The sequence below is a fragment of the Salminus brasiliensis genome, chromosome 23 (assembly GCF_030463535.1).
Source record: "Salminus brasiliensis chromosome 23, fSalBra1.hap2, whole genome shotgun sequence".
Classification (NCBI taxonomy): Eukaryota; Metazoa; Chordata; class Actinopteri; order Characiformes; family Bryconidae; genus Salminus; species Salminus brasiliensis.
Window position 1 is genome coordinate 5,576,762 of NC_132900.1, and position 26,078 is coordinate 5,602,839.

General features: G+C 41.8%; 2 protein-coding genes across 3 annotated transcripts; both read right to left on the bottom strand.

Moving 5' to 3' along the window:
- Nucleotides 1-226: 226 nt before the first annotated feature.
- Nucleotides 227-6,077, bottom strand: LOC140546166 (protein THEM6). Its single transcript, XM_072669359.1, has 3 exons — nucleotides 5,997-6,077; nucleotides 4,520-5,024; nucleotides 227-2,583 (listed from the first exon to the last, which is right to left on the bottom strand). Exons 2-3 carry the CDS (start codon nucleotides 5,015-5,017, stop codon nucleotides 2,476-2,478), a joined length of 606 nt encoding a protein of 201 aa, XP_072525460.1. The 5' UTR covers nucleotides 5,018-5,024; nucleotides 5,997-6,077; the 3' UTR covers nucleotides 227-2,475.
- A 323-nt stretch (nucleotides 6,078-6,400) lies between these two features.
- Nucleotides 6,401-22,747, bottom strand: them6 (thioesterase superfamily member 6). 2 transcript variants are annotated; one of them, XR_011978295.1, is made up of 4 exons: nucleotides 22,692-22,747; nucleotides 13,732-14,236; nucleotides 12,053-12,276; nucleotides 6,401-6,459 (listed from the first exon to the last, which is right to left on the bottom strand). XR_011978295.1 is itself a non-coding variant. In XM_072669012.1 (3 exons), coding segments are annotated over exons 1-3 (618 nt in total). In that variant the 5' UTR covers nucleotides 22,694-22,747; the 3' UTR covers nucleotides 11,720-12,165. The 2 variants fall into 2 exon arrangements, 1 of the variants encoding a protein (XP_072525113.1); XM_072669012.1 differs by lacking the exon at nucleotides 6,401-6,459 and having other exon boundaries at nucleotides 11,720-12,276.
- Between the last annotated feature and the right edge of the window lie 3,331 nt (nucleotides 22,748-26,078).

The window sequence follows — 26,078 nt, forward strand, 5'->3', positions numbered from 1 at the left end:
TTTTGTATAATAGTTTTGAGCTAAAAAAAAATGGTTAAAAGTTAAATACTTTTGGTTAATACACACTACAAATAAATAGGTTCACTGGTAAATGCAATAGCTTTATTCGTGTGGTAGATGACTCCTGTAAAAAAAAAAAAAAAAAAGGAAAACATTATTTTATTTATTGTATTTATTTATTGATTTATTGAAATGATACAGTTCTGCATTAATAAAACAGGCCTACATTTTTTTTATTAATCATAAACAGAAAGGTTGCGGTAAGGTTTCCAGTATTTCAATATGAGCTTGTCTTACTCCTGTTGCACCTCTAATTGGACAGTCTGCCTTTAGGGGCGGGGTTTGTGGAAACGTATGACACTGTGATTGGCTTCAATAACTTCAATATGAAAGCGCTCACATATTTCTATTCAGACTTTTTTTTTTTCTAGCCATAGCAAGGAATATTAAGGCTACTACACTATGTGTCCAAATGTTTGTGGACACCCCTTATAATGAATGAGTTTCGCTACTTTAGACTGCACCCATTGCTGACACATATAGTTCCTGTAGAGAAGGTACTGCCAATAGATTAGGATGACTCTCTGGAGTCTATTGTCACCATGCTGCCTAATGCCAGGTGTGGGCGAGAGGGGTATAAAGCCCCCCAGCATTAAGATGTGGAGCAGTGGAGGAACTGTGTTCTCTGGAATGGTGGATGGTGGTTGGTGTGGCTCAATAGATAACACCACTACCTGCCACAGAGCTACCTCACCATGTGGGAGACTGGGGTTCAATTCCCAGTCTGAGTGACTAAGCTGTGCTACACCAATAAGAGTCCTTGGGCAAGACTCTTAACACTACATTGGCCCACCTCTGTAATATGAGTAACCTTGTAAGTCACTCTGGATAAGGGCGTCAGCTAAATGCTATAAATGTAAATGGTGCTCCATCCAATACTTTTGGGATGAGGTGGTGATCATCCAACACTCAGACCTCACTAATGCTTTTGTCGCTAAATGCAATCAAAGCCTCACAGCAATGCTCCTCCAAAAGTTAGTAGAAATCCTTATTCTCTGGGCAGTAGAGACAGTTAGTCCAACAAAAGCAGAATACATTCTCTGTCTTTTAATCATTTTGATCTTTGGATAAAAAAAAACAAAAACAATGAGCAATGAGAATGTCTCAATACTTTTGTCAAAATAATGTATATCAATACCAATATACCATAAAACGTTTTTTAAGGTTTTATGAAAGCACTAATTTTTTTACTCATGATTTGTCTGGTTAGAATATTTGAAAATTATTGTTGAGATGTAGTGAGTAAGTAACATGAAATCTAATTGAATTCTAAGGTATTAAGTTTAATATTAAGGGACACATAGATGCAGAAAATGATCATGTGAACATGAATTATTTATATCTGTGGCATATAAAACACACAAATAATAATATTAATGTACAATGCAGAACAAACCTAACACCTAGCTCCTTTAAAACTGACATACAACTACAAGCGTCACCTAGAAATCTGCAGACACTAGATGGCAGTATTAAAACAGATGAAAGGCAGCCCCCCCACCCCCATCAGGCCTAGAGTGCGTTCACTTTCTGTTAAATCAAATATTTCACCCATTTCTTTATTAAAAACACCTTTATTTCAAAATGCAGACTTTGTTGTTTCGCTTCAATTCATCGCAAATAATTTACATTAAATAAAAACATGCAAACTGCGCATTTCAGTGCATCGTCTCAGACACTTTAAATAAAAGGTATAAATAACAAGCAATTCTTTAGGCAGATTCAAATCCATACACATTACATAAGATTAACAGAATCAGAGCAGAGTCAACCATCAATAAATATGTAACTGCTGATATTCTGCCAACAGTTACCAACTAGAACCTAGAACATATTAAAAATGTACTTTTCTTCAGTAGTCAGTGCACATTTCAATTAAAGCTATTTTCAAGTTCAGAATAATGATGACCAATTTTACCCAAATTGGTCCGATATACTGTTATGGTTCATTTATGTGTTTGATCGAATAAATATACTACAGTTTATAAGGTCCCGGTACATGCAGTCATTTTCTTTAATAATAAGTCTAGTGAACGTCTTCACGTTCATGTTCCCTTTTCAAGAAGGAGAAAAAAAAGACATTCTCGGTGTCCAGTCAGCAATAACTACAGTACAAGAAATTATAATCAAGCTGAATGAAAAGACCTCAAAGTGCTTTAACCGTCGTACCATATATATAATTTCATTTAGATTCAATGCAATCAAAATACTACCCTACAAACTAAAGATATAGGTTTTAGATATACACGTGTGAATAGATAGACTCCACATTTGAAGGCGTCTGTACGCACTCAGAACTAGACATGTCTAGTTGGCATGTTCCTTACCTTCTAAGGGAACTGGAATCACATGAATAAGAACTGGAAAGGGGGGGGGGGTGTGCCTAGAAAAAGAAAATACCAGCCCAATCTCAAATCACTTGGTCTTCTCATTCAGCCCACTCTCTGCCCTTAGTGCCTGACTGCTGGCAGAGATGAACTTGATCCACTGCTGAAGGTCCTCTGGGATGTCAGGGCATTCCACCTGGAAGAGACAGACAATGCATCAGGTTGCAGTACATAGTAATAATGAAATAAACACTGAAAAAAATGAGGTACAAAAGTATTGGGACACACCTTTTAATAGAATTCTCAATGAATCTATTGAATTCAGTCCAATTGCCACATAGCCATGCAGTCTGCCTTTCTTCCACACATTAGTGAAAGAATGGGTGCTCACACTAAATTATATGAAGTCAGCTGATAAAATTTCCTCCCTCTTAGATCTTCCTCCATCAACTGTGAGTGGTATTATTATTGCTGAGCTCAGAGCAGAGTGCAGAAAAGCCTCCAACTCCAACTGACTCAATAACTGCAGAGCTCCAGACCTGCTGCTGTTAGAGCTTAGAGCAAAGAGGGGCCAGCTCCATATTAATGCCTATGGATTTAGAATGGGATGTCAGAAAAGCTTTTGTAAGTGTCCAAATACATTTGTCCACATAATGTACATTACTACATTAAAAATAAGGGTGTTTCAAATAGTTCTTTGAGCAATGCCATAGAAGAACCACTTTTGGTTCCATAATGAACTATGTGTGTAACAAACACACAAGCGTCATTCAAAGGTGCTTTATCAATTCTGAGGTTCTTCAGACTCACACACACACAGCGAATTCAGATACTGTCCTGTATGGTCTTCACAGAAAAGCAATGGCAATATAACGGGACGTTCTGGAACAGGTGCCTGTAAGCCCTAAAGTCACCAGGCCCAATGACAAGTGTAAATTAGAGGGGGTTCAAAGCCCTCACGCTTTGGGCTGTGGAGTGGAACTGCATTCTCTGGAGAGATGGAGCTCTACCCAACCACCATCTCTGGGCTGAGTAAATGGGAGCGGCAGAACTAATCATCCAAACATCTCCACCCTACCTCACTAATGCTCTAACTGCTGAATGCAATCTAATTCTGAGAACGTCTACTGCAGAATCCTTCCCAGAGAGTATAGATGGCTGCTACCCCAGCAAAGTTGGAACATGTTGATTTTTAATCTGATAAATCAGCATGTGTCCACAAACTTATGGCCACACAGTGTACATACAAGAAAAATGACAAATTAAAGGAAAAAGTGTCTTAGCAAGAAGCTTCCAGATCTGCTGATTGTGAAGGCCATAGCTTATGATCAACCTCTAGGTCATACACACCAACCATTAAGTGCTTTGTGGATGGAGGCGCTGCCCTACCCTAGAAGAGACTCCTCCCATCAGGGCATACTGTTTTATCATGGTATAAAGGTCAGAATAGCTCGGTACTGATTTGCAGTGACCCATCCCCCAAAGGGGACACAAACCGTGCCAGCAAAACAGCATAACAGAGCCTCCATCCCCCTCATTGTTGGAGCCAAGCATTCAAGCCTGTACCATTCTCTGGGTGTACACCAGGTTTCTTCAAATCCAGCCCTAGAGGACCAGTGTCCAGAAAGGTCTGGCGAGTTCCCTGCCAGTGGGATAACTGCCAAACTGAAGAGCTGGATGCTGACCCTCCAGGACTGGATTTGAAGAACACTAGTGAACATTACAAATGCAGTTCGCCCACTTGTGGAGAATATGGTGAAGGATGAGTCATCTGACCAGATTTTTGTCCCCCCACATCTCGGTAGGCCAGTAGAACAGAGAGTAGTTTTAGATTACCAAGCTCTCAAATGTGCACTGGTCTTTAATATGCCTACGGTACCAATGGCCAGTTGAGTGGTCTGAAGCTCCAGCTATCCATCCATCCATCCCCATCCCAAAATCAAAGTCTACTGGGCCTGCTCAGCATGTTTATAGACCACAGAGCATGGGTCTATAAATCTGCTAGACAGCCCACCTCTCTGGAAGCATCTAAAGGCACTTCTTATGTTTCTTCAGAATTTTCCTTTCATTTCTGACCCACCTATATGAAAACCCCAGTGCACCTGATAGGAGCCCTCATCACAAGCATATACCTTTCTCTTGCAGAGGTGCTCCAGGATCTTGTCTGGAGAGCTACGGACGACGTTCTGCCGGCAGAGCATCACGGCGGAGATGAAGCCATCAGATTTGGACACAAAGCGCTGCTCCACGTAGAAGGACTTTTCATCCCATGCGACGATGCGGCTGCGCAGCTCAAAGGCCTCCCCAAAGGCGAGCGAGCGCCGGTAGCGGATGGTGGAGGCTCCGATGACCATGGTGGCCTTCAGCGCACGGGAGGCCTTGAAGATCCCATTGCGAGCGTAGAAGGCTAACCTGCCCATGTCGCACTCCCTCAGGTAGCGGGCGTTGTTCATGTGGCCCATGAAGTCCAGGTCCTGAGGAAGCACCCGGCTGTTGACCACCTGCTCGGCCAGCACATCTCGGACCGGCTCCTGGAGGGCAGACTTTACTACCACCCAAACCCCTCTCAGGAAGTACCACACGTCGAAGCTGCCAAACAGCACCAGCAGGGCAGACAGGACCCACAGCATGTTGTCTCTGGGAGAGATGGTATCAGATGGATTTAGCACACACCTACATGGACGACTACTCAAGTTACTAGGGCAGTTCTGAGGCAGCAATTTCATAAGGCCATTATTACTGACAGCTGAAGTTCCTGTCAATCATGGTTGAAGGTATAGATGGTGAAATATATGGCAAAAAAAAAATTAGTAAGTCACTTGTAGCTCCACATAGCAATTAAAAAAACTTTTTTTTTTTTAAATTGAAACAATAAACAAATCACAATTTAATGGTAAATTAAACTATAAAGATAAATATAATTAAAAAAGAAAATGCATATTGTTGTTAAATGTTCATTTAAGACAATAACCATATAAACCTACATATTTTTAGACCAATCAGAACAGGTTATGTGACAGGTAATGTTCATCTAATGGTGGCTGATAATAATACCTTTAAATACAGCTCACATAAGCTTTGTAGTGAATTACAAATAAACATAAAAAGGCCATTATATGATAAATCAGGCCTTAGAAGCAACCCACAGTCAATCATCTGTAGTACAGTACAGTATTATGTAAGAAAACTATTATAAGCATGCTAGCAACACAGGGCTATTCAACACAGCTAAATAACAAGGTTATAAAACTCAGTTTATAAAAAATGAACATTTGAGAGTTGATCAGGCTACTATACTTTCTAATTTTGCCAATAAAAAGCTCAAACATTTGAGCACCTTTCTAATACAGCTCTGTGTACTGGCAGCTAATACAGGCTGCAGTGAGAGACAGTAGGGCTAGCCTGCCTGCCTCCCAGCCTGCCTGCCTCCCAGCCTGCCTGCCCGCCTGCCAGCCCGTCCATCTGAATGCGGCTGACCGAGGCGATAAACTACGGGTTTAGGGTCAGAAATCACACCTTTTAACACGCACTAAAAATGTGAGAGAGACAGAGCATTAAACTGAGAGGGGAATTACGATGTTTAGGTGAATCAGTGGTTAATATACTCACACTCTGGAAAGCCGGGTGCAGAATGAAGGGACTTCCGTGTGTGCCTGGATTGGTGTGCTTAGCGGTCACGTGAGCAAAGACGATTTAGCCTCTTTTCTGATAAAAAATGTATTTTTTACTGTTTATTATCGAGATGATTTACACTACAACAGGTAAGTCACGAGACAGTAGTTAGTAAAATAAAAAAATTAAAATATGACTAAAATATGACTGCTTCACAAGACCATGTTTATCTTTATAATTGAATCATATACTGATGGCTATACATACATATAACTACAACTATATCCATATTACATTTTATATATATTTACACACTGGTCAGTCATAACAACTACCTGAGAAGGTCCCACCTGTGCTGCCACAACGGATCCGACCATTCAAAGGCATGCACTCCTCAAGCCCTCTGAAGGCATCCTGTGGCATCTGGTATCCAAAATCTTGGCAGCAGATCCTTTAAGTCCTGTAAGTAGTGAGGTGAGGCCTTCATGGATTGCATCAATGAGCCTTACAGGTGCCCTTGACCTTCTGACCCAGTCGTCTGGCTATCTCAGAGTTTGATTCTTGTCCAAGTGTCTCCGATTCTTATGCTTGACCATTGTTCCTGCTTTTAACGCCAAGCTTAAAGAACTGAACATTCACTTGCTTCCTAGAATATCCCACCTCTTGACAGATGCCACTTTTTGTCGCTGTCCAGTGAAAAACATGCACCTCTAAATAGTGAGTTTACAGGAGAAGGCAAAAATGATCGTAATTTTGAATGGACGTCATTTAGAGCATTTCTATTGGTTTATTCTTCTAGAATTATTTACACAGTGTACAGAATCAGTCTCTCTGGTTTTACTATTTATAGGCAGTGTGTTTAGAGAAATGAACATTTGTGTAGTATTTTATAAATACACAACCATTGTTATTATAATATTATAATAATTAAAATGCAAAGAAGCTATTAACACAGTACTAATATTTGAACTTTGAGAGCATTTAGAAATCACTATGGTGAAATAACCTTGACAGCCAATCACAGCTTTCCTGTCTTGGCAGGCTCTCCACTAGTCTTTCGCGTTGCTGCTGGGACTTTATGCCATTCATAGACTGCAAATTAAGGTAACTCAGCTTTGTTTGATGAAATAATAATAATAATAATAATAATAGTAATGTGGTCTCCAGAGCTATATATCACTATATATTTCACTGCAGATCATCATCTCTAGACACCATTTAAAAAGTACAGTGAGTCCAAGAAGTATTTGATCCCTTGCTGATTTTCTTTGTTTGCCCACTAATAAAGACACTATCCTTCTGCACTTTTAATGGTAGATATATTCTAACATGGAGAGACAGAATATCAAGACAAAAATTCAGAATATAATTTTAAAGAATATATTTTAATTAATTTGTATTTCAATGAGGAAAATAAGTATTTGATCCCTCTTGCCAAACACACTCAATACTTAGTGGCAAAGCCTTTGTTTGCAAGCACAGCGGTGAGACGTTTGTTGTAGTTAACCACAAGTTTAGCACACACACCAGGGGGAATTTTGGCCCACTCTTCTTTGCAGATCCTCTCTAAATCATGAAGGTTGGTGGGCTGTCGCTTGGCAACTCTGACCTTCAGCTCCCTCCATAGATTTTCGATCGGATTGAGGTCTGGCGACTGGCTGGGCCACTCCATGACCTTAATGTGATTTTTCTTGAGCCAATCCTTTGTTGCCTTTGCTGTATGTTTAGGGTCGTTATCATGTTGGAAGACCCAACCACGGCCCATTTTCAGATCCCTGGCAGAGGGGAGGAGGTTGTCCCTCAGGATTGTGCGGTACATGGCTCCATCCATCTTCCCAGTGATGCGGTGAAGTAGCCCTGTACCCTTGGCAGAGAAACACCCCCAAAACATTATGCTTCCACCTCCATGCTTGACGGTGGGCACAGTGTTCTTGGGGTCATAGGCAGCATTTTTCTTCCTCCACACATGGCGGGTGGAGTTGAGGCCAAAAAGTTCAATTTTGGTCTCGTCTGACCACAAAACCTTCTCCCAATAACTTGGTTCATCTTTCAAATGATCATTGGCATACTTGAGGCGCGCCTCCACATGTGCTCTCTTTAGCAGGGGTACCTTTCGGGCACTGCAGGATGTGAATCCATTGTTGCGCAAAGTGTTGCCAATTGTTTCCTTGCAAACTGTGGTCCCAGCTGCCTTCAGGTCATTTGCTAACTCCTGCTGAGTGGTTGCAGGACGATTTCTGACTGTTCTCAGCATCATTGCCACCCCACGAGGCGAAATCTTCTTTGGAGCACCGGGCCGAGGTCTGTTGATTGTCATGTTATACTCTTTAAACTTTCTGATAATTGCACCAATAGTTGTTACTTTCACATCCAACACCTTACTAATCTTTTTGTAGCCCATTCCAGCTTTGTGAAGGTCAACAATTCTGACTCTGAGGTCCTGTGACAGCTCTTTGGTTTTACCCATGTTGGAGACTTGAAATCTGTGTGATCTGTCTGATTCTGTGGACAGGTGTTTTTCACACAAGTGATTAGTGAGAACAGGTGGCTTCAGGTCAGGTAACAAGTTGATTGGGAGTGTCTAACTGGTCTGTAAAAGCCAGAACTGCTAATGAATACTAAGGGATCAAATACTTATTTCACTCCATGAAATACAAATCAATTAATATATATTCCTTAGATTTATTTTCTGGATTTTCTTTTTAATATTCTGTCTCTCCATGTAAGAATACATCTACCATTAAAAGTATAGAATGATCATGTCTTTATTAGTGGGCCAACGAAGAAAATCAGCAAGGGATCAAATACTTCTTGGACTCACTGTATGTGCAGTTGCCTTCACTAATCAGCTCTGAGCAGGACTTCTTAGATAAATTATCTTGGTGCCTTTAATAAACTGTGTATCAGCTTAAAGTCTTCAGCTCCCGGATAAACATATCACCACTGCTGTGCCCCAGATTTTTTCCACTTTTTGACATAACCTATATCTGGCAGATGTTCTTTACATTATGAGAAGTATCTGATGATGAAACATGATAAACAGACCAATAGAAATGCTCCAACATGACTTGGAATGAAATCTTTTTCCATTGATGTCCATGGAGCGTTTTCTCCCCCCTCTTCTCCTGTAAAGCTACCACACATAGTTTGCGCTTTATAGCGATGACATATCAAACAAACAAACCCTCTCTCTGTATGAAAAAGAAGCAATGCCTGAGGCTCTGCTTTAGATCTTGAGATTAACACACGTCTGAAACAGAGTCAGACACTACTTTTAGACAAGAGTCTGAAACTGTGCAGCCTGACTGATCTCCCGATCTTCGTGAAATATCTAACGAAGGCCATCTCGTGAGATCCAGCAGGTCTTCACAGCTCACTTCTGACTATCCACATTTACATTCCAGTCCTAACTCAACCTGAGATATCTCCATTCTAGCTCTGATTAGACTAGGAGATCTAGTCTGTAGTTCCTCAGTCTTTATAGATACGAGTCTTAAAAGACCATTTCAGCTACCTTGAACTGAAGTTCTGACTGAGCTACACCTGAAACAAAGCCCAAAGACACTCGATATCTCAGCATCTACCAAAGAGGTCTTTAAAAGAGTTCGACTAGGCAGCTCTTATCGTCCTGACTAATCAGAATACGGCCGCAGATTTCAAAGCCTGGCGGAAACTTGTTTTCAGGCCGTGTTGAGAATTGCGTCATTGCACTTGCTGAACCCTCCTGTGGGTCTGGTTATGATTGCAGATATCATGAACGACCGTCCTTCTGGTCTGATTGTAATTGTAGATTTTTTAAATCGTCCTGCTGATGACCCTTTAGCATCCCAGGCTTATTCAGTGGAGCAGCCAATAAGAATCAAATAACAGGTTTGTGTCATTCTTAAATTACAGAACTGTGTCGGTTGGGTTCCTCTAAAAACAACAACAAAAAACAGGGCTTTACACCTTATCTTGTGGGACTATATGGACAAAAGTATTGGGACACTTGCTCATCTATTGTTTCTTTCAAAATCGGGAAGGTATTAAAAAGAGTGCATCCTATCCATTGTTGGAGGAACTGTCTCTACTGTCCAGGGAAGAAGGCTTTTTTTGCTTGATTTTTGAACATTGACCACTGCTGTGAGGGTTGGATTGCATTCAGCGACAACAGCATTAGAGAGGTCAGGGTGTTGGATGCTCACCCCTCCCCAACTCATCCCAAAAGTATTGGATGGGGCGCCAACCATCATTCCAGAGAACACAGTTTCTCCACTGCTCCACAGCTCAATACTGGAGGGCTTTATACCCCTCTGGCCCACACCTGGCATTAGGCCAATAGGTTCATGTTTATCTGCTCCTGAGAGTCCTATTCTATTGGACAGTACCTTCTCTATGAGAACTAGGCAAGCTGTGTGCGAGTGTGCACATCTGCACATCTGTGTCCGCTAAGGGTGCAACTAAAAGTAGTTGAAAGCATTCATTAGAAGGGGTGTCCACAAACATTTGGACACATAGCGTATTAGTGACAATCTGCTAAAACATTCTCTCTAAACAAATCCAAACAATGACTATGTTTAAGTATTGCAATTCAACCATGCTCCATTACTTCTGGATCAATGGGAAAAAGACTTTGCAGGATTTCTATTGGTTCATTCATCACTGAATTTGGATACATTGTAAAGAACAACTGCCCGACTTTGCATTTTCACACACTGCTCGGATTTGGCTGGATCAGGAATTCCAGACTCTTTGAGAGTACCTCACACCTGTAAACCTTGTACGTATGCTTCTCTATATGGACCACAGGCCCAAAGTATGTGGACATCCCCAAAGATTTTGGACTCCTCGTTAAGTGCAAGATCTCGCATAAGCAATCTGAATGTCAGCCTTCCTCAGAGAAGCTGTGTGCAACTCTTAAAGCCAGACAACACAGTGTATTATGGGTATTCAGTGTCAGTTTAGTGCACATTGTTTGCACACTATATATTGCATTGTGTGATTTTTACAGTGCACTGAATTAATTTTTAGGGCACAGTTTCAACCCACTGCTAACATGGGTATCCCATCAAGCACACAGCCACACAATCTGCATACACAAACACTGGCAGGAGAGTGGATCATATGGAAGAGCTTAGCGACCCTGAACATGGCACCGCCATAGGGCTCCACCTTTGCCACTTAAATGCAGAGTTAAATGTAGATACTGAATAATTGACTGTTGATTATTATTTTTTTTTTTAAAGATACTGGGCTCGTTTTCCCAGCCTGGATTAAACTTAATCTAGGACTAGACTGCCGTGCCAATAGTTATTCACCAATGGATTTTTTTTGGAGTATAGGTTTAAGCTTAATCTGTGGGCCTGAGAAACCAGGCCTTCATCTGTTTTTATCTGTTTATTAAGATTTATGCTTAAACACTTAAAATACCCTCTCCTTTTCACGCTCAGCATATGTAACATTTTTAGCATAAGGAGCTTCTTCAAGTATGTTTGAAAAGCATCCCAGGAGGCTCCTCATGAAGCTGTGTGAGAGAGCATGAAGAATGGGTGTTGCTTGTTGAGTTGTGTTTCTCAGTCAAGTAGCATTGGTCACACACACACACACACACACACACACACACACACACAAAACAGAGTATCCTGGAGTTGGTTAAGCTTGCGTCATTCACAGCAGAAACCACATTTTTCTATACAGGGAATAACGAGAGACCACAGTACGAGCGTCAAGGTTTCCTGAAATCTATTTTTTACTTCCATTTCTTTTCCCCATTGCATTGAGTTTTCATATCTGACTGATACCAGTGTAATAACAGTAGCTCCCCAGTGCATTTCATACAAAAATAATATATGCATTAAAAATGGATGCAAATGATGTGAATGCACTGAACATGAAAAGCCCCACCGGCTTTACTCTGAAGCTGCAGAGAGGACTGTAGCATGGTGAAGTCTGAGGTGATACAGTTCCCCCTGCCGTCAGTGTAATGATGTATAGCACGTTGCAACACTGCTGATTTAGCTGTACTGGGTAGAATTTACGTAAACCACATTCAAGTTTCCCCCCTTATGACGTACCGTGCGATGCAGCGAGAGTACAGCGTAGATCCCGTACCTCATGTCTGCCCGAACGTTTGTCATGTAAACATGTGCATTAGTGTCCCATAAAGAAGGCGGGCTCGTTTCCGTCCTCACTCGCACTTCTTCTCCTCGGCACCGCTCTCGGCCTTGAGAGCCTGACTGCTGGCGCTCATAAAGTTGATCCAGTGCTGCAGCTCCTCAGGAAACTCAGGAACTTCAACCTGAAAAATACATGAAAAGCTGTTGATACGCAGCGTGCACAAATCTTCAGCATATATTCATCGCAGTCTAAGGGTGGTGATTCAGCTGCATTGATTTTGGAATGTGAAAGTGTGTGTTTGCGTTTTTGGCAAACACACAAGCTCTTTGCCAATATAAAATATAATAAGTAATGTGGTCCCCGATCCGAGTCTCTTAACGCTGAGTATCAGCCGATACCGATCTGATCTTGGTGTTTATATGATTAATTCAGCCCCATAGTTTAGATCAGACGAGCTGCTGATTTATCCGATCAGTAAAATCCTTTATTTTCAGTCTCAGTTTCTATAATCAGACTTTCTGGACTGGCTGATTTAGTTTAGTCAAGACTTTTCTTAAAATGATGTTTTATAGTGTTTAATATCTGATAATCCAGTCTGACTCTCCTCCCTGACCAATCAGCTCCCAGCTCCTTTACAACACAGCAGTCTGATCACTTCCTGTGTGTGTGTGTGTGTGTGTGTGTGTGTGTGAGAGAGAGAGTGTGTGTGGTGGTACACACTCTGGACTGGTATCAGTGATTGTTGTGGGTCTACTGGTGTGTAATAGCTGGTTTATAGTGGGTGAATGTGCTGTGTGTGTGTGTGTGTGTGTGTGTGTGTGTGTGTGTGTGTGTGTGTGTGTGTGTGTGTGTTAGCATTAGCCTCCACTCGGTTCTGAATGGGTTCTTCAGTGCTGGTTTAAGAACAGAGAAAGACGAGTGAGCGGTTCTGCGGTTCTCCCGCTGGTAAAACAGAGCGTTTCAGTGAGAGTTTTATAAAGGGTCAGATATTATGGACTAGCCCTGATTCCAATTCACACTCTAATCAAATTAATTTATTTATTCACTTGACATAATTGTATGCACATTTTTCTTTAATTTCTTTAATTATTTATATTCTTAATTAAATTGTATTTAGTTGTGTTTATTTATTTTGCCATTTATTTTTATCATTTACCAAGATTTTATTGTTTCTTTCATTTTAGTGTAACCTGATTAAATTCAATTTCTTTTTTTAAATTCAACTTTACTTTTTCCCAATTCCTTTAAATTAATAATCAAATTAAAAAATGTTCAGCTACACTGAAAATGAGGGTCACCCTCAATGTATTTCCAAGTAGAAAAAATAAACATAATAATAATCTAATGAATTACAACTGAATTAAGCAATTCACTCTTATGACCAATGGCTGTGTTCAACTGACATAATATAAAATATTATATGCATAAAATGATATTTTGACAATACGACAAGTTGAGAATACGAACAGTGGGAACCCTGCCATCTAGTGGTCAGGGTTTAAACACAACACAAAATGAATCTTTTTTATGTAAACTCTTAATTAAAAATCAATACAGTGTTTTTGAGACTTAATACAGTATTGCAAAACATACTCCGACATATCAATATTTTCTTACACCTTGATCATGAACCCACCTTTCTCTGGCAGAGGTGCTGCAGGATTTTGTCGGGGCTGCTCCGCAGTACGCTCTGTTTGCAGAGCATTATGGCTGCAACCACTCTGTCCTTACAGGACACGAAGCGCTGCTCGAGATAGAAGGCCTTCTCGTCCCACGTGATGATCCGACTGCGTAACTCGAATGCTTCGCCGATGCACAGGGGTCTCCTGTAGCGAATGGTGGTCGCTGCGACGACCACATTGGCTCCCAAGGCCCTCAAGGTTTTGAACACCCCGTTACGGGCATACAGGGAGATGCGGGCAAAGTCGCACTCGCGCAAGTAGCGGGCGTTGTTCATGTGACACAGGTCGATGTCATGGAGAAGGACGCGGCCCCTCAGAGTCTGCTCACCCGTCACATCGAACACAGGGGAGAGCCACCAGGCCCGGATTAGCAAGGCCACGACACGCAGGTAGTACCAAACGTCCACGCTGCAGAAAAGCACCAGCAATACAGCCAACATCCAGAATACCATGTCCTCCCTGCAGCAGAATACAGAGACAGACAAATCAGGAATGTTAACAAGGGAATACATCATCAGAAGATATGCATGTCAGTATGGATTACTTATAATATAATATAAAAGTATAGAAATTTATTAATTACTTAATATAACAATATATCATTGGTTTTGGTATCATTTGTGTGAACGAAAATAATATATGTCCTATAGGCAGTAATAATGTATTAATAATGTACAGCAGTAAAATGCTAATTCAATTAATAAATAATAATGTATATTATAAATCAGAGTAAATCAGTCTAGACTAGTCAACTAGTTGTCAATACCATGATAAAGACCAAGACCGGGACACACCGAATCAGAGTCAAGACCGGGACACACCGAATCAGAGTCAAGACCGGGACACACCGAATCAGAGTCAAGACAAGGACACACCGAATCAGAGTCAAGACCGAGACACACCGAATCAGAGTCAAGACCGAGACACACCGAATCAGAGTCAAGACCGGGACACACCGAATCAGAGTCAAGACAAGGACACACCAAATCAGAGTCAAGACCGAGACACACCGAATCAGAGTCAAGACCGAGACACACCGAATCAGAGTCAAGACCGGGACACACCGAATCAGAGTCAAGACCCGGACACACCGAATCAGAGTCAAGACAAGGACACACCGAATCAGAGTCAAGACCGAGACACACCGAATCAGAGTCAAGACCGAGACACACCGAATCAGAGTCAAGACCACTGATTCAATGTGTCCCAGTCTTGACTTTGATTCATATATAAAATGACTGAATGTGTATATATATATATATTTATATGATGAGTCTTAGTCTTGACTTGGACTCAAACTGGGACACAAAACTGGGAATTGTAATTCACTGTACATTCATCATCATCCTCCATTACACATAACATAAACTAATAAATAGCATTATAGGTCATAAAATCTAACATTAAATACTATATACCCTAAATGTATTATTAATTAACATGATATTTTTAGTCAAACTAAGCCAACGTAACTTTTGGAAGCAAATGATGGTGATGGTTCTGTGTCCTTTCATAAGACTTCATCAATCAGAAATCACCACATAAAGTCAACTGATTATAAACCAACAACATCCATTCCATCCATCAGTGAACATCCAGGGTATGAACATCGAGAGTGTGGACTCTTATAAATACCTGGGTGTTCATCTGAACAACAAACTGGACTGGTCAGTCAACACTGCTGCTCTCTACAAGAAAGGACAGAGCAGACTCTACCTACTGAGAAGACTGAGGTCCTTTGGAGTGCAGGGAGCACTCCTGAGGACGTTCTTCGACACAGTGGTCGCATCTGCCATCTTTTATGGAGTGGTCTGCTGGGGCAGTAGCATCTCGACGGCAGATAAGAAGAGACTGGACAAACTCATAGAGAGGGCCGGCTCTGTCCTGAGGTGCTTCTTAGACCCAGTGCAGGTGGTGGGAGACAGGAGGATGACAGCCAAGCTGGCATCCATGCTGGAGAACAGCTCCCACCCCATGCATGAGACTCTGGCAGCACTGGGCAGCTCCTTTAGCGACAGGCTGCTTCACCCCAAGTGTGTGAAGGAGCGGTACCGCAGGTCCTTCCTTCCTGCTGCCGTCAGACTACACAACCAACACTGCTCCCAGCGGACCACATACACACACACACACACACTTAACTACACACACATGTTCATGTTCAGGGAATACTATGTGCAATATCCCCCCCCCCCATGTGCAATTAAGAGTCTTTTGCTGTAAATAGTATTGTTATTGCTCTTTTAATTCTTATTTATATTGTGTATATAGTGTAAATTATTTTTCCAAATTTTTGTAACTGAGTGTCCTGCTATCCCTTTCTGCTGTTACACTGGGAATTTCCCCACTGCGGGATTAATAAAGGACTATCTTATCTTATCTTATTATTAACTGTGATAACAAACTAAAGTACGGTTGTAACTAAAGTACTTAAGTAATTAGGAACGAAAACAGGAGGTTTTTTCAATTGAACAAAAGCTTTAAATGTAAATGTAAATGTAAATGTCTTTACTATAGATTTTATATTTGTATCTATTTTATAAAAGAAGTATATGTAAATAATTTGATTTTGAAAATAAATAAATACACAAATAATAAAGCTGGGTGAGGTGGGTGCTTTTTTTTCTCTCTCTAATGATCAGTTTATTATGGATTAATTTGCTGATTATTTTCTTCATAAATCGATTGACTTGGTTTTCAAAATTCTGAAAATAAAAAGAAATTGGTGGGAATCTCTGCAGTGTTCTCCCCCAATACTGAAACTAAGCACTAGTACACAGTAAGATAACCATTAATACCATGGTATTATCCCCTCCAACCAGCATACCGCTACAACCCTACCGTTCAGGTGTCGTTTGGAACCAGCGTTGTGACACTGTGAAGTTTGGCATAAAAAATAACTGGAAGAATTGCAATATTACATATTCGCCACACCGCCCACGTCCAGCTCCAGAGCAAAACTACAGGCACCAAACATCAAATAGCAAACGTGTCTCAGCTGGTGGACTATATGTGAGGTAAAGAGAAAGTGGAATTTGATTTTTGAGTTTTCCTCAGGCTATACCTTAGAAAGCAAAAGCCGGAAAGCTGCAAATAGAACATATGGGTTTCAGTTATACACCAGAATATCTGTATTCCAGCTGATGAACTCCCTCACACAACATAACTCCAATTACTACAACGAGATTACAGGCTTTAAAATAGGCCATTTAGTGTCAAAGGGGGGCTGTGGGCATGCTTCCAATAACTATCTGAAGCCCCTGAACAGGCACTGGGTAATAATAAAAAAGCACACTGCAGCGGTTCAGGCTTAAAAGGGAAGCCAGGCATGGATTCAATTTGATTACAAAAGGACAAACTCAAAATGCAGTTCTTTTGCATTCCTCAAACTCAGAATTTTACGGTGCGACAGTAACCTCAGCTGACTCGACAGGACACTTTCAGGTGTCTATCTGGAATACCAGCTGAATGCTTGCGCAAGACAGAAAGGGTGGGGTGGGGGGGGGGGATGTGCTGTTGGCTTACATGTAGCAGAGCACCACAGGAAGGACTGGTTGAGCTGGTGTGAGCATGGGAGATCCGTTGGAAGCAAAGTTGCTCAATGTTCTTAGGCTTCTCAAAGATGGAATGGGCATGCAATACCTTTTCAGACAAACCAACAGAACTGAGGAACTGAGAAACCCTATAAAGCCTGGTTTAAAGAACGCTGTTAAATGTTGTACTGGACTCGTTACACAACACCACACACCTGCTATGGCCCAATTGTTGGATGGCCTTAGATTTTTGTCTTAGATTCAGTCTATCTGACTTGACCTGACCTGGTTCACATTTGTGTGGACGGGTGATCCACATCATCTGACTTTAAGGTGAACACCTGAGTACCTGGGATTTGAAACGGCCCAAATGGCAGCGACAACATACGAATGAACCACATTCATCATGAACATCCAAACAAGCCTCAAAAGTCCACATGGCTCCCTCCTCCCTAGTGCACGAGCTGAGCCATGAATCTATGGGTTCTACACCCAAATAGTGGACTATATGTCCAGAGGAAAAATCTGTGCACATTTTTTTAAATTATGGACTAGGTTTAAAATGATGCTAGCATGGGTATCATATGGATAAACTCCTGGAATTCTAACAATTAATACGGGTCTTTCCAGAACCAACTCCTAGGGGCTTTAAAATGGTGCTACCGTGGGTCTCCCATGGATCAACTTCTGGAGGTTTAACAATTATACTAGCATGGGTCTCCCAAAGATCAACTCCTGGGGGCTTTAAAAATATGCTAACACGGGTCTTTCAACAACCAACTCCTAGAGTTTTCAAAGTTATGCTAGCACTGGTCTCCTATGGATCAACTTCTGGAGGTTCAACAATTATGCTAGCACGGGTCTCCCATGGATCAACTTCTGGAGGTTCAACAATTATGCTAGCACGGGTCTCCCATGGATCAACATCTGGAGGTTCAACAATTATGCTAGCACGGGTCTCCCATGGATCAACATCTGGAGGTTCAACAATTATGCTAGCACGGGTCTCCCATGGATCAACATCTGGAGGTTCAACAATTATGCTAGCACGGGTCTCCCATGGATCAACTTCTGGAGGTTCAACAATTATGCTAGCACGGGTCTCCCATGGATCAACATCTGGAGGTTCAACAATTATGCTAGCACGGGTCTCCCATGGATCAACATCTGGAGGTTCAGCAATTATGCTAGCTCGGGTCTCCCATGGATCAACTTCTGAAGGTTCAACAATTATGCTAGCTCTGGTCTCCCATGGATGAACTTCTGGAGGTTCAACAATTATGCTAGCACGGGTCTCCCATGGATCAACAGCTGGAGGTTCAACAATTATGCTAGCTCGGGTCTCCCATGGATCAATATCTGGAGGTTCAACAATTATGCTAGCTCGGGTCTCCCATGGATCAACTTCTGAAGGTTCAACAATTATGCTAGCTCTGGTCTCCCATGGATGAACTTCTGGAGGTTCAACAATTATGCTAGCACGGGTCTCCCATGGATCAACAGCTGGAGGTTCAACAATTATGCTAGCTCGGGTCTCCCATGGATCAACTTCTGGAGGTTCAACAATTATGCTAGCACGGGTCTCCCAATAATCAACTCATGGGGGCTTTAAAAATATGCTAACACAGATCTTTCAACAACCAACTCCTGGAGGTTTTAAAATGATGGTAGCATGGATATCCCAAGAAATGATTAATAGCCTAGAGACTGATCTTACTTTTAAAGTATATTTTTGTTTAGTTACAGCTGCCACCTACCGGTCCAACCAGCAGGCCCCCCACCCACCACCACCCATAGCAGAGCAGCGGCTCACCCGTCTACCACTGCTACCTGTTTAATGACCATGTTAAAACCTAAATGGACTCCTAACTATCTGCCACTATTAATATCACCACTATTAACTATCTGCTGTATCTGGTTTGGTCATTTTTATCAGTAATTTATAAATAGTTCTGATCAGAGGAGGTCAGGTCGGGTCCCCCTTGTGAGTCTTGGTTCCTCCCAAGGTTTCTTCCTCCAGCTCTGAGGGAGTTTTTCCTTGCCACTGTCGCTGTTGGGGCTCACTGAGGGTCTTTGATCCTTCATGTCTTCTTACGTTATTTCTTCTTTTTGTCTCTGTCTTTTACTAATTACTAATTATGTAAAGCTGCTTTGTGACGACAACAGTTGTAAAAAGCTCTACAAATAAATCTGACTTAACTTGACAATTCAGCTATCAGTTATTATATATATATATTATCAGTTATATATTTTTTATAGTTTATTTTACATGAATTACATTTTTATTTAGTCTTATTATTATTATTATTAAAAATATGTATGTTTATGTAAAGCACTAAATGTTGATATTATAAAATAATATTAGTCTTCAATAAATGTTTAAAATCTAAATGAAATTTTACCCAACACCAAAAACCTATTTAACTATAAAGTCAAAGATGTGAAATTACAGGACTTTGTTATGACGATATGGAACACTAAAGCCTCTGGATTAATCCTTTTCTTCCATACACAGCATTTCCAGGCCTACTGTCCAAGTCTTGCTGAATATATAAGACTATTAATGTGTAGAAATGGATTGGACATGCATTTCCTGAGCTAGGTTCTAACTTGGGGAAACAACCTGGTCTGCATGAAAACATAAACTGGGCTGCACTTCCAGCCAGAAGTTGCCTGTTTGAAGTGAAATTAATTAATCCATTCAAAGCTTTCCTAATTAATTCTCAAAACTTTCCTAATCAATTAATTCTTCAAGTTCATTTCGCTCAGAAAGCGATGCGATGCCTATGGGCGAAATTTTAGCAATGCAGTAAAGCCATAAGCTGAGTGCTGCGTTTACTAGCGTGTGAACAAGTCCTCTGATTGGATTCATTCATTTGGTGTGGAGGGTTTTGATAGGCAGAGGACCATTATTTCTGCTAGAAAAAAAAAGTGCACATTCTGCAGTGGCTGAGGTCTGAGGATTAGTAATGGGCTATTCACAAGCAGAGAGCCAGTTCCAGTGACTATGAGGCTTATTCATCTCCACACATTTATTCAACAAACTGCTGGGAAAAAATGAAGGTTATAGGCTTGACTTGTGCTGAATGTGCCACCAAAATTGACGCTATTTTCAAGCCATTATGTTTTTCACAACCAAAAAGCAAATTTTCTTCTTTCAAAGCAATTTTTTGACAAGTCCTTGAAAACGAATTGCAGGAACATAAAAGAAAACCAAGATTCCTATTCCTGCACGTCGATCAGTAAACAGTTCGTCCTGTAAGGCGATGTGTTGGAGGCAGGGAAATTGGGCAATCTGAATAAGAACAAGAATTCGAACCACTTTGACAAAGACTCTAATTGTGATGGTTGGATGAGACTGTGTCAGAGCATCTCCAAAACATCACACCAAGCAGATCTTGTGGGGTGTTCCCTATATGAAGTGGTCAGTACCTGCCAAAAGTGATTCAAGGAGGACAATACCATTGGATGCAAAGGAAGAGTGCCCATGCCGACCCCTGTCTACGGCCAAAAGCTCCTACAACAGGCACATGAGCATCAGAAGTGGTCCATGAAGCAATGTAAGAGGGTGGGCTGGTCTGATGAATCACGCTTTCTTCTACAGTATGTGTTGGGTGGGGAGGAGATGGCACCAGTATGTGCTATGGCAAGAAGGATATGCTACAAGGCAACCCGGCACAGGCAATGTTCTACTGAGAAAGTTTGGGTCCTGGCCTTCATATGGACATTACTTTGACACATAGCACCTACCTAATGTTGCTGAAGAGCAAGAACACCCCTTTATGGAAACGACATTCCCTAAAGGCAGAAGCCTCTTACTTCTTAATGGTTTGATCTGAGGAATTCATGGTGTTGCCTGCTGTTTTCCTTGCAACTGTTTTCCAGCAAAAGGACGTGTTTGGGTAGCACACCCTGATCTTGCACATTTTTGACTAGCCAGCTAGTCAAGGTCAGATTCTGGTGGGTGGGCTTTAAGCAAACCCCGTCCTGCAGGTTTCTGCTAGACCTGGCGACCTTGCTTAGGCCCTACAAAGCAGGACACCCCACTTTAAATTGTGACTTTGTCGTTATATTTAGCGACTTTTGTTTTTTAAATGCCACTAGCGACTAATCTAGCAACTTTTTCTGGTGTTACTGGTGTTCTTCAGTGACTGTCCTCAGCAGCGGGTGCTGCCGTGAGCTCCGTCCCACACGTCCCCTCTCACAGTCCGAGCAGACCCACACCGCTCCACGTCCACACTGCAAATAAACTGTGCATGCCCAAAACCGCCACTGACCCCACGCCTTACTTACAGAGCGGGATGTAAATATAAATGCGTCTTCAGTGTGACATGAAAATAAATCACTGCATTTAACTAACTTACACACTCTCATTCACTCACCTAACAACCAAATAAATAAATAAATAAATAAATAAATAATAAAAAATATATAATTATATATATATATATAATATATATATATATATATATATATATATATATATATATATATAAAGAAAGGTAGAGTAGCAGTTCCACCCAACATAACAGTCTTGATTCAAATTGATATGCGAATATTTAACAACAGTGGAAACAGATTAATGTAATTTTACATAAAATTTTTTTATGTAAATCAAAGCATTAAAGTCAAAGTTTTTTGAGTAGTGACGGCCTATTTCAAAGGAAAAAAAAAATTACAGGAGAAGTTAATAGTTCTAATATACTTAGACGATTATGCAAATATGGACAATTATGCAAATTAAGAGATGACGTCATTTAGCGACTTCTAGCGCCTTTAGGACTGCCAATAGAGTAGAGCAGTAGAGTAGGCCTCCAGGACCAGGGTTTAGGACCACAGTCCTGGAGGACATGTAGCCAGTTAGTTGTTCAATAAATAGCTGAAGAAAATGTGAAATTATAAAATAGCAGACATCAGACTATGGTTAAACATGAAAATATATTGATTATACTGTGAATACAGCACATTGCCCAGGCCATATAAGCTGAATGGGCTTTAAAGCATTTCTTAATTCGAAAATATTCACAATATATTACTTAAATTTGTCAGCATAAACATAAGGAACCCTGCAGGAGTCCTATATTTAACTACAAAGCTAAAACTGGCTTCTTATTTGCCTGTTTATGCCAACTTTCCGGTCCACCTTAAATCGTGCAGCGGTTGCATTCTGGCGCTCAGCCGGGGGCACTCAGCGCCAGAATGCAACTGCTGGACGATTTAAGGTGGACCGGAGAGTTCCGATAACCTGTCGATAAAGAAGCTAGAATCGCGTGTCTGGCCTGTGTTTAACATTTCCTACTCTGCTCACCGATTCGCTGAGTTTATGGAAATGTAAAAATCAAGTTAAAACTCAGAACTGCTCCTTTTATGAAGAGTCAACTTACATTGCCACAAGTTTCAGCTTCCAGCGCACTCTCCCCGCGTCAGCACAGCTCGACAGCTGAGCTCCTGGCCCCGTCTCAAACTGCTAACTCCTCCCTCACTGCTCTCCCTGACACCCTGTCAAGTCTGCCTACTGGCCCGTCAGGAGAGTGGACAGCCCTCGACCCTCATTCTGGCCACCTGTCTGTCCGTCACTGTGCAGAAATATTCAGGAAAGTTGAAGTAATTTTGCTGTGTAAAAACAACAACAAAAAAATGTAATAATAAAATTGATAAATTAATCAAATGTAAAAAAAAATATATATATATTATTTTGTTACTCATTAATTTAATGAATTAAGTAAGTGCTTTTGTCAGAATAACTGTCTCTACTTTCCAGCTAAGGCTCTCCCCTAGTTTTGGAGCATTGCTGTGGGTATTTGATTGCATTCAGCAACAAGCACACTAGTGAGGTCAGGTTGAATGCTGAATGCTCCCCACCCCACCTCATCCCCAACTTCCCAACTCATCCCAAAGGTATTAAATGGAGCACCAACCACCATTCCAGAGAATACCGTTTCACCTACTGCCACCATGCCTATGCCTGGCATTAGGCAGAATGGTGCCAATAGGTTCATGTTGATCTGCCCCAGAGAGTCCTATTGTATTGGCAGTACTTCTCTACAGAGACTAGACAAGCTGTGTGTGTGTGTGTGTGTTTGTGCATTTGCACATCTGTGTCAGCAATGGGTGCAACCTAAAGTAGCTGGTTGCATTCATTAGAAGGGGTGTCCACAAACATTTGGACATTTGGACATATAGTGTATATCTGTCTGGGCTCCCATTTTCTGGGGCCTTTGGATGAATCCAAAAATCTGGTCATTAATAAACATGAGCTCATTAACCTGTCAATGTTAATTGGCTGTAACTGAGGCCACGTGTAAACTTACTGTGGGGGTGAAAAGACAAGGTAGACCCACCACCACAACCTCCACCACCACCACCACCCAGTTTATCATTAGGGCCCTTTGTCTCTTGTTAATGTCTCAACATGACCAGAAATAGCAGCGAGATGACCGAAGGTGATACATTTCCCATTACCGGTCAGTCTGTTTCTGGGCTTTGTCTCAAACCGGCCTGCACCGGAGCCTTTCAGAGGAGGCAATGAAGAGATCCAGAGTAAGAAGATAAAGAGCAACGTAAAGGCACTCGGCCTGAGAGGCCTGAGCGCTACGCAAACAGACACAGGGGCAGGCCTCCTAAGCCCCCTAGGGCACGTTGCTCGGTGCGATAAAGGGGGATGGGACTCGGCATTGGATGGCACTAGGCAGCTTGTTCCTGCCAACACAATAAAGATAAAGAATTTTGTAAACAACTTTGAGTGGGATTGGAAAAAGCTGCGGGAATAGCTTTAAAGATCTCCTCTGCAGGTAGGTTTTACACCACATTTAGCAAAAAAACAACCCCACTATCCAGTAAATCCCCGGCAAAGAGAATTCGTCTTCCACACCAGGCAGCTTTGAAAAGCTATTTTCTGTGCTGTTTGTGCTGTGTCGTGTTTCTGTGCTGTGCCTGTGCTGTATTCATATTTCACAGCTTTACAGCGACAGTGTCGGATTCTGCATTAATGTGCTCAGTGTTAAAAATGTATGTGACATAAAAATGGCCTGGATTTAATGAGCCGTTCTATCTATTTACACTTCAAGCAAATGTGTGGTATATCATATAAATACTGAAAAAAATAGGTTCTATATGAAACATTTTCCACCATTTAAGCATCCAAGTTGCTTATCCGAGTTGCCATGGCCCTCTATAGAACCATTGCCTTAAAAGGGTGTAGACAATATACTCAGCTGTAATAAATTCAGTATATGTCCAAATGTTTGTGGACACCCCTTCTAAAGAATGCGTTCAGCTACTTTAAGTTGCACTTAAAGTACTGCCAATAGAATAGGACTCTCTGGAGCAGGCTCTACCCGAAACAGCATCTTTTGGCACAATGCCAGATGTAAGCTAGAGGGGTATAAAGTCCCCCAGCATTGAGCTGTGAAGCAGAGGAACCACGTTCTCTGGAATGATGGATTGTGCTCCATTCAATACTATTGAGGATGTTGAGGATGAGGTGGGTCCAACATCCTGGCCTCACTAACTAAAACACTTTTGTCGCTGAATGCAATCAAATCCTCACAGCAATGCTCCTCCAAAATCCTCCAAAACTGTGTGGCTGGATCAAATTGGAGGAGTATTGGGGCAAAATAACCTGGAAAAACGTTAAATAGTAAGACATCACGTCCGTCAGCCTTCCATCAACACATAAGCAAATGCAGTAATTATATGAGGACATGGCGCATTGCCACAGCTGACTAGCTGAGTGCACTCAGACGTTCATAAAAGCACTTATCAGTGCAAAAAAGATGTGTGTCTATTTCTAATACTAGCTCATCTTCTCAAACTGCAACTCCGGCAGCCTGCAGGACCATATATCTACACAGCAGCTCTGGCTTTTGGCTGCTTACATTTGCAGGATTTGTACAGTGCTGTGTTTTGCTCCATTTCCCCCACATTTTTCAAGCTTCCCTCTACATCTTTTTTTTTAGGATGGCTGGAAATTGAACACTACTACTTAAAAAATGAAGGTGCTTCGTGATCCAAGGATTGCTGGTCCAAATCCCGCGTCATGCTGCCTGCCATCAGTCATGCTACCTGGGCAGTGGTGGCTCAGCGGTTAGAGCGCCGGGATATCGATAACAGGGTTGTGGGTTCGATTCCCAGGCTCGGCAAGCTGCCACTGTTGGGCCCTTTACCCTCTCTGCCCCCTGAGTGCTGGAGTTGGCTGCCCACCGCTGTGTGTGTGTGTGTGTGTGTGTGTGTGTCCACTGCCTGTAACACACGTGTGAGTGTGTGTTCACTATCAGATGGGTTAAATGCGGAGGACACATTTTGCTGTACAGTGAAAAATACCTTTTATCAGCAGCCGTAGCCAGAGAGGGCACAATTGGTCCTGCTCTCTCCCCGGGTGGGTGGATGGCGCTCTCTCTGACTCCCCACGTTCCTCCAGTGTGATGCTGGCCGGCACGGGCGTCTAGAGCTGGGGACCGAGTGCTTTTCATCCGAGCGCAACGGTTGCCTGGTGACGTTACACTGGCTGCAGTTTAAGAAGAGACAGTGTGGCTGGTTGCCCATGTGTCGGAGGAGGCCTCAACCCTAAACCTGTCCAATCACATCGTATTGTCAACAGTATTAGATCACGATTTTGAAAACATACAGATGCTAATTTGTTCGAGCCGTAAAATTGAACATTACTATGGCTGCATCCCAACTCTCACACACATTCACTTTCCTAAGGCGGCTATGGTAATGAATGTGGTGTGGTTTGGGACACAGCCCTGCTAAACTGAAACTTCAGACAG